Consider the following 8685-nt stretch of genomic DNA (forward strand, 5'->3'; position numbering starts at 1 on the left):
GAATTTCAGATCCTGGTTGTTGGGTACGACCACCCCGTAGAGGATCAGGTGGGCTCCACCCGATAATAGAGGAGGCCCTCCTTCAACTCATATCGGTGGAGCCATGAGCGCTGTCGCGACGAGAGCCAGTCGGACTTCCCGCTCGTTCCGGCCTTAAGGAACTTGACGATAGGCGCGACAGCCTCATCGTCCCGATACGCCATGCGTATCCGATCATATAGATCCGCTGTCACCCGCGTGATGTGGGCCAACTCATAGTCGGGACGCCGAGAGAGAGCGTCCGCAAGCACGTTGAGCTTGCCCGGCTTGTATTTGACGCGGAAGTTGTATTCCGCGAAGAAGGACAGCCACCTCGCCATCCTTTGGGAGAGGTGAGGCGAGTTAGTCGCCGTCCTCAAGGACGCGTGGTCTGTGTAGATCACAAAGGCCCTAGAGCCCAGAAGGTGAACACGGAACTTCACAAGGGCATATTTCATTGCCAGGAGCTCCTTGTCATGGTCAGGGTAGTTCCGCTCGGCGGCTTTGAGCTGCCTGGACTGGAACGAGATGACTCGTTCGTGTCCAGCCGTGTCGGCCTGCAGCAATGCACATCCAATGGCGTAATCGGAGGCATCGCAGACGACGCTAAACGGCTTCGTCTCGTCCGGCAAGGCCAGGACAGGGGCCTCTTGGAGACTGGCCTTGATGCTGTCATATGCATCCTGGTGCTCTTGCTCCCAGCGCCAGTCGACGTCCTTCTGAAGGAGACTCGACAAGGGCTTAGCGAAGCCCGCGTACCCTGCGCTGTACTTGTGAAGGTAGTTGGCCAAGCCCAACCACTTTCGAAGCTCCTTCTGGGATCGGGGCGTCGGCCATGCTGCTATGGCCTTGACCTTGTCTGGGTTAGCCTGAACGCCCACGTTGCTTACGAAGCAACCGAGAACTTTAATCTCTGGTGACGCGAAAACGCACTTGTCGATGTTGGCGTAGAGCTTGTTCGCTCGCATTACGTCCAACACTCGACGGAGGTGACCTAGATGCACCTCCATGGCCGTCCTGCCTCCCTCGGCACGGCTATGGACGAATATGTCGTCGAAGTACGTCTGTACGAAGGTACGCAAAGGGCGGAACAATTGCGTCACCAGGCGATTGAACGTCGCCGGGGCGTTAGACAAGCCCTGCGGCATGACGAGCCACTCCCAAAGCATGCCGCTTGGAGTGCTTACCTCGGTGAGCGGGATGTCACTCTCGCGCATCAGGATTTGGTAGTATCCGTCTACCAAATCCAGCGCACTGTACAGTACGCTCCCGGCCATGTTGTTCAACAACACATCCTTTCGTGAGATCGGTGTTTGGGCCGGCACCGTTGCGTTGTTCAGCTTGTTATAAGCGTGAACCAGACACCAATTTCCGCTTGGCTTACGAACGCAGAAAGTCGGCGTCGAGTGCGGGGATTTCGACTCCCGCCCATGCCTGCCTTCGCTTTCGCAGCGGAGAAGGCATCAATGACCTCGCACTGTTCGCGCGGGAGAGGCCATTGCCTCGTGACACAATACTTTGTGCCGGGCACGAGATCAATCTCGTGCCGTACGCCTCGATCCGGTGGGAGTTGGGTCGGTGGGCGTTTGTTCACCACGTCCGCGTACTCCGTCACCAAAGGATACACCGGATCCTTGGGGTTCTTGAAAATCTCAGAACCCAACAGCGCCTGACGCTGCTTGTTCATGTCTTCCAGGACGTTCTCGTCCCAGCCAGAGGAGGAGTTCAGCTCCTCCTGAGTGGTCTCAGGTCTCATGAGTACCATCTCAGCAATCTCTCCAGCCTTGAGGTTGGTCAGGAAAGACTCAGCCGTCATTTCCTCGAGGTGCAGTATCTCTGCAACCTCTGGCAACGGTTCCAAGTGGACACCAGATGCCCTGACGGGTAAACCTGTCTCGCCATCGAAGATGTGATAACACTCTTCCACCGGCCTTGTCGGAGGAGCCCGGGCCCTGGACTCCGAGTCGCTTGAAGCGACGTCGATCGGAACGAAGTTCGGATCCGACTTGAGGCGGCGGCGGCGTCTTTGCCGACGGCGTCTGTGACGGGGAGCTGTGCTGCCCACGTCTAGGGATGTCGTCGCTACGACATCCGAGGCACTCGTGGCCTCGTGTGGTGCTGTTGTACCCACACAAGAAGCGTGTTCAACGCCTTCCTCTTCAGTTAAGGTCTGGGCGACCGCGTGTGGCACTGTGTTACCCACACAGCAAGCGTGTTCTACGCCTTCCTCTTCAGTTAAGGTCTGGGCGACCGCGTGTGGTACTGCGTTACCCACACAGGAAGCGTATCCGACGTCTTCCTCTTCAGTTAAGATCTGGGCGACCGCGTGTGGTACTGCGTTACCCACACAGGAAGCGTATCCGACGTCTTCCTCTTCAGTTATGGTCTGGGCGACCGTGAGTGGAGCTCTGTTACCCACTCTGAACACGCTGTTCTCAGTGTTCATGACAGCTGCAGCTGTCTGCGGAACTATGTTACCCGCCTGTGGACCTAAGTTACCCACTTGGCCGGCGCCTCTTCTGGGCGCGGCCACCATCAAAACATCCTCGCAGTCGTCATATACGTCGACGACTCCCAAGCATCTGCCGGATGCTTTGGTACCCTGGCAGCCCTCGCGGGCGCCCCGGGTCCTGACAGAGGTGGGAACATGACTCACCAATGCTCTGTCGGACTGCGCAGGGCGGCTGGCACCGATTGCCTTGCCTCGCCAGTCGATCCAGGGCTCGTGCTTCTCAAGCCAGGGCATGCCCAGGATCATATCATATGGATCCATATCGAGAACAGTGACCTGTTCGAGGCTGTCAAAGTTCCTTAAACTTGACAGCCAGATCCACTTGGACGTTGGGGACAGTGACGACCTTCCCGTCGGCCAGTCGCACTAACACCGTCCCGTTGCCCTTGCTTTCTCTCAAAGCTTCGGACAGCTTGTTGCTGTTGCGAGCAACCGTCTGGCGGCGTGCGAAATTCTTCGACGCCCCAGAATCGATCAAGATTCTAAAGGGATGATCATATCCCCGTACACATCCGTGTACTACGAGCAACACGCCGCTGCTCTTCGCCGATTCGAGAGTGCGAAGACTCTCAGGGGTTAAAGCCCCGTGGTACGCGCCACCCGCGCACCCATCACGAAGACTTAGTTCTTCCCCAGTAGGTCGCCCCGCCCCTACTGGTTCCCAGCGTTCCCGGATCCTGGCTTCTGCCAGCGACCCTTGAGGACGAGCTTGGGGAAGGACCGTCTGCGAAGTCTTTCAGCGGGACAGTCGCGCTTAAAGTGGCCCATCTTCCCGCAGCCGAAGCAGCGGATGTCACGCTGTTCGGCGGACCCGAGTTTCCTGGGAACTGGTCCGTTGGGGCTTGTTCGACCGGGAGCCGACAAGGAGCTCCCAGGCCATGCTGAGGCCGGCGTACGCGCCTGGCGATGGCTGTATTCTTCTTGAAGAGCCACTTGAATCGCCTCTTCGAGAGTGCTTGACTGCACCCGGAACAGCTGAGTGCGTGCGGGGCCCACTCGAAAGCCGTCCATGAACACAGTCATCTTATTGTGTTCGTTGAGTGGGTTTCCCACTAGGGACGCCGTGAGATCCCGTATTTCTTGCACATACTCGTGCAGTTCGCGCCTCTCTTGTTTACACGAAAGGAAGCGCGAACGTGGCGGTACTCGTAGTTCGCCGGGAGGAACGTGGCTCGGAGCTGTTCGCACAGCTGAGCCCAGGATGTGAAACATTCCTGGGGGATGTTGCTTCCCGTGTGTACACCCAAATCTTTAGCACGGCCGCTAAGGTTGGAGAGTGCAAAAGCAACACGCAGCTGCTCAGTCGAGATCAGAGCCGCGTCTATCGCGAACCCCACTTCTCGGACCCAGAAGTGAAGGTTCTCGCCTTCCTTCCCTTCATACGGCTTAACCTTCAGCCGTATTGGCTTCGGGTGAGGCGGATTTGCTTCCGCCGCCGGAGCCTGCAGGTTCTCCCGCACATGCGCGATGAGGCCCTGCTCCTACGCGTCGAATGCATTGACGCGCTCGAGCTGCTCAGCCGGTGTTGACACCACCAGGCTCTGCAGGGCCTCCATCCCGAAGATGCCTGCCATCTTCCGAACCGACTCGAACTGAGAGTCGTTCAATTGGGAGAAGTCGTTCCTATCCATGGCGACGAACTTCGGAGAGGTTCAGGTAGTCTACCCGCGGTGGCGAGGATTGACTACTAGTGTGACCAAGTGTGACGGGGTCACACAGCACCTTGCGCTAGAGGAAGTTATCTTCCGAGAGTATACAAACTCTGAGTGAACGGCAGTTCACAGGTCCCCTCTTTAATTAAAGAGAGCGAACTCTAGTGACCTAAATAAGGTAGATTGTAAACTGAGTATATTTATAGGTAGGTTAAGTTTGGGTTTAATACAAACTATTAGTTACCTATAGAAATGCAATGTCATTTAACCAATGGTTGGCTTTGAACGACCTTGGTACCTTGTACCAAATATCCCGGCGTATGACGTGTCATACTCCTGAAGTGTGAAGTGTCACACTTCATGTAACCAGGGTACACTTAGGGCTACGTACCCCGTTACAGTTCCAGTTGTGAAGTTTTGAAGCGGCATAAATCTCCAGCTCTCCTGGATCTGTGTCTCCGTTTTGAATATCCTCCAGATACTGCGCGTCAATGAGACCGTCGAGATCGTCCAGGGTTTTCATGTAGTTTACCAGCTCGTAAACAAAGTCGTCTATAGCAGCTGATGTGCCAAAGAGTAAACAGTAGAGCAAGCTTGGCCTCTCGTTCTCGGGCAGGTACCAGGAAGGAGCGGATACGCAGAGCTGCTCTCGATCATCCGCTTCATCAAGGAGATATTGATACGATGCGTGCCATTTCTTCATGTCCAGATCCGGTTCCAGAAGGCCTCTTAAAGCCTGATGACGCTTGTCTTGGTTAAAGCTTGACTTTGGTACAATCCCGCACAGTGTAATTGCCTTCTTGATGTCATCTGCTTGACGAGTTACTACCCAGTCCAGCGTCCATTCCGCGACAGTTTTGTAATGAGGGATCTTGGGATTTCCAGCAGCGGTTTGCATAGCCGGTCGATCAACGCTCTGCTAATGTAGTCATCATACTTGTTCCGGTAGAACGATTGATACCTACGATTGACAGCTACGTCAAGTGGCTGTAATATACTGGTGAGGTTGGGCGGCACCACCACGACAAAGATGTTGTAGCGCTCCAATAGTGTAGACTCTGCCAAAGCTACGTGACACGCGTAAGAATCGATTAAATAGAGCACCGGCTCCCTAAAGAATTGGGTTTCCTTCCTTGAGCACACCACCGCTTTAGAGAAGCGCAGCAGGATATCTTCGCTCCACATGCCAGTACTATTCACATCTACCAGAACACCATCAGGGCACTTCGGACGATTCTTTCGTTTTGAAAAGAGAAGGTGGGGCTTCAGGATGATTCCAGAGGCCGTAATGGCAAACGTAGCAGTGAAGCGCTTATGACTTGTCCCTCCCTTTTTTAGAAGTACCTCACGGGATCCACGAGTCGTGATGGTCGTCTTAGGCTCGGTTTCAAAGCACCTTGGTACTTGGTCTAACGATGTTGTCAAGCTTGATATTGTGCAGATCGATGAGTTGGTGAACACGATGAATGAAGTCACGGCAAATCTCTCCAGCATTATCAGGCAGTATTCGTGTAGTCGTCTGACGCCGAGAGACGAGGTTCTTCCGACGTTTAAATCGCGCCAATCAATCAGTAGACGCATTAAAGCCCGATGCCTGAGGATCATGTAGCTCTCGGTAGATGTTCAGAGCTTGCAGCCGGATGTAAGCATCCTTGACCCACAGTCCTCTAGTATTTCTGTCTAAAATCCACTCATGTAGACGACATTCTACATCACCGTGCTTGGCAGGTCTTCCTCCCCCTCCCAGCCTTCTTGTTGTACGCGTGGTAATATCACGGTCTCTCAGAGCTTCCTTTAGTTTGTCGCGGAGATCCCACCACCCTCGAATGTTCCTGGAGCTATTTGGTGTTTTTTTCCCTAGAGCAAAGAAGCCTTTTCCTTTGACGCCTTTGGCGTGTTGGGACAGGATATCCAGCTTCTCTTTGATAGTATAGTTTCGGCGCTTGCTTTTCACCATGGCAACTTGGGAATGAGCAACCGACAAGAGGAACGAGAGAAGTTGTGGTCAAACACTGACAGCCAACCACCTCCTATTACAGCTATAATTACACATGTTACTGTTATATGTAGTAGGCGTTGTATTTTGCTATGTGTTCTATACGAATATTTTATCGCGAAAGTTATAATTCCATTATTTTATTAAAGCGCCTAGGCGTAGTGTGCGGGGGAAGACGGTAAGCATTTCTCGGGCAGTAATCTTACCGACAAGAGCAGTATATAGAAACTCCAAGCAGCGACAGAAACAGTATATTATTAGCAACGGTGCTTAGAGAAACACAGGACCATGTGTATTTGACTTGTTTCAGTCGGAACGTGGGAAGGAGTAGCGACTAGCTTAAGTTCGTAATTAAAACACGAACTTAACATGTACTGGAAACAGTACTATTAATAGTCACCTCCTTTTCTAAAAAACCAGTACACTATTACATGTACTGGATTGTGGAAATTCCTCGCTGCACGACGCGCCTTGGGGCACCCGACTTCTGGCCGGAGACGTGTGCAGAGCGACGCAGCCATACACGCGCCTTCCTCCATTTCCATGCCGGTCTGGTCGGTGGATGGAAGGGAGGATTCTTTAGGAATAAAAAGGGCTAGCTCATTTTAAATGTAAGTCACCTCCGGAGGTGGCTTACTTTATAAGTGAGCTGGTCGTTGTCAAAAATGTGAGCGTAACCCGGAGGAAACGTTTTTTGCGATGTTCGACTCCCCCTTATGCAGTGTATGATACATTTATGTGCTGTTATTGTACCTTGACATTATTAAAAACTGAAAGGCCGTCAGCATTTTGTAAAGGTAACAGAATGCTGACAGCCGGGCGAGAAAACGTCTGATTCTGCACTGCAGGAAGCTACAAGTACTGGTAAAAAAAACTGGTCTGCATTGCAGTACAGTCTGAACTGCAGACCTGCTTTTTCTTTAGCCGAAGTACCTATTTTTTTCCAGTACAGTTACCGTCGGTAGCTTACCGATACCGCCACTGCATTAAAAATGATTTGTTTTTTAATAATCAAAGCTTCATAGTTCATATTATCCTTTCAAAAGCGTGGATATTAGTTGTGACCGTCACAACCAATATCCACGCTTAATGCGAAAGCCCGTCACAGTGACGGGCTTTTGTAACCAAATTTCAAATCGAGTACCGGTAGCAGCCCCATAAGCCACGCACTGTATTTCCTTACAGTAAATGTACAGATGTATCGAAATGATCACAAAATGATAATGTGCAAAACTGTACAATGAATACAATCGTATTATAGAGGTTTTGAAATCACTCTGTGTTCTCTTCAATTCGAAATCTCCTGTGGACACTTTAGTCTCTAAAACCGCCTAAATTGCTGGTCAGAATGCGCTTTAGGCCGTTTTTCGTCCTGGTGTCGGCCATTTTCGCTGTGAACTGCTTCAGTATCACTTGTGCCAAGGAACAAGTCACACTCACACTGCTTGACGACGCTGTGGAAGGTGCCGTCGGTAAAGTAAGCCAGAACTCGGGTAAACTCAGAGGTGCAACCAGTGCAACAGCGACCGGAAATGCCCTTGTTAAGGCTCAAGAAGCTGTCAAACTTGGTTCAACTTCTACGAAGAACTGGGAGAGTGCTATCGTAAAGTTCGAATCCGGTGCGAAGCTAAAACCCCTGGATACAACCTCAGGAAAGTGGAAAGGAGACTTCGAGAAGCTGAAGGCGGTAGGCCAATTCAAGAACGCCGACGAGAAGCAGTTCGTGAAACTCACAGAGGATGTCGCACAAGAGGTTGCCAAGAATCCGTCCAAGTGGCGCCATATCAAGAAGGTGCTGGAGATTACGTACGGCGTTGGACTGGCAGCACTTATCGCTGTTGGTTTAAATTCGATGGCTTCATAGTCAATAAAGACAAGTACCTCGAAGTAAATGCAAAGCCACTGTTGTTGCAGTGCCGGAAACTATGCACATCGATGGTTTTTGACTAGCTGGGAATTCGTGTTATTCACTTACTAATACATGTAGTAGTACTACCTCTGGTCCGAAATGATGGATAGTTTTACTTAAAAGTAGTTTAAAAACAAGTTCAGCAATTCTTATCAAAATCTAATTGGTCCAGCAGGAGCGCGTATTCGCCAGCTATTGGCTGGTGGTTTAATTTGCGCTGAAATCGTACTGGGGGCCGAGCTACATCTATTTGAATAGCCGGTCACCCTCTTCCTCATTTTTCTAGTACCCGCTCAGCTAGCACTACGCGCTATCCGTGCTCCCCGACTTCTCTTTGGCCAACCTGACCGATTGTCATCGCCGTTGCATCATCGACGAACTTCTAAGACTCAGTATTGACGGAGATCTACCCCATGGAGCAAAGGCGGACGTTACCAGAGACTTTAAGCGCAGTCCGTCCACTATAGGCAAAATCTGGACCCCCTATTGCATCAGCGTCACCTTAGGGGTAGAAAGAGGGGAGTGGCAACGTCGCATCAAGGAAACCTCCGGTAGAAAGAGGAAGGACAGGTCAAAATGCATCGCGCGAGTGCACGAA

The 8685-nt window shown here is 51.8% G+C and overlaps 1 protein-coding gene across 1 annotated transcript; it reads left to right on the forward strand.

Moving 5' to 3' along the window:
- Window positions 1-6609: 6609 nt before the first annotated feature.
- Window positions 6610-8042, forward strand: PITG_13038 (uncharacterized protein; the record flags this gene model as incomplete). The annotated part of the gene is made up of 3 exons (XM_002900530.1): window positions 6610-6732; window positions 7027-7067; window positions 7538-8042. The coding sequence occupies 3 exons, from the start codon at window positions 6610-6612 to the stop codon at window positions 8040-8042; spliced, it is 669 nt and encodes a 222-aa protein (XP_002900576.1).
- Between the last annotated feature and the right edge of the window lie 643 nt (window positions 8043-8685).

The sequence above is a fragment of the Phytophthora infestans genome, genomic scaffold (assembly GCF_000142945.1).
Source record: "Phytophthora infestans T30-4 supercont1.25 genomic scaffold, whole genome shotgun sequence".
Classification (NCBI taxonomy): domain Eukaryota; phylum Oomycota; class Peronosporomycetes; order Peronosporales; family Peronosporaceae; genus Phytophthora; species Phytophthora infestans.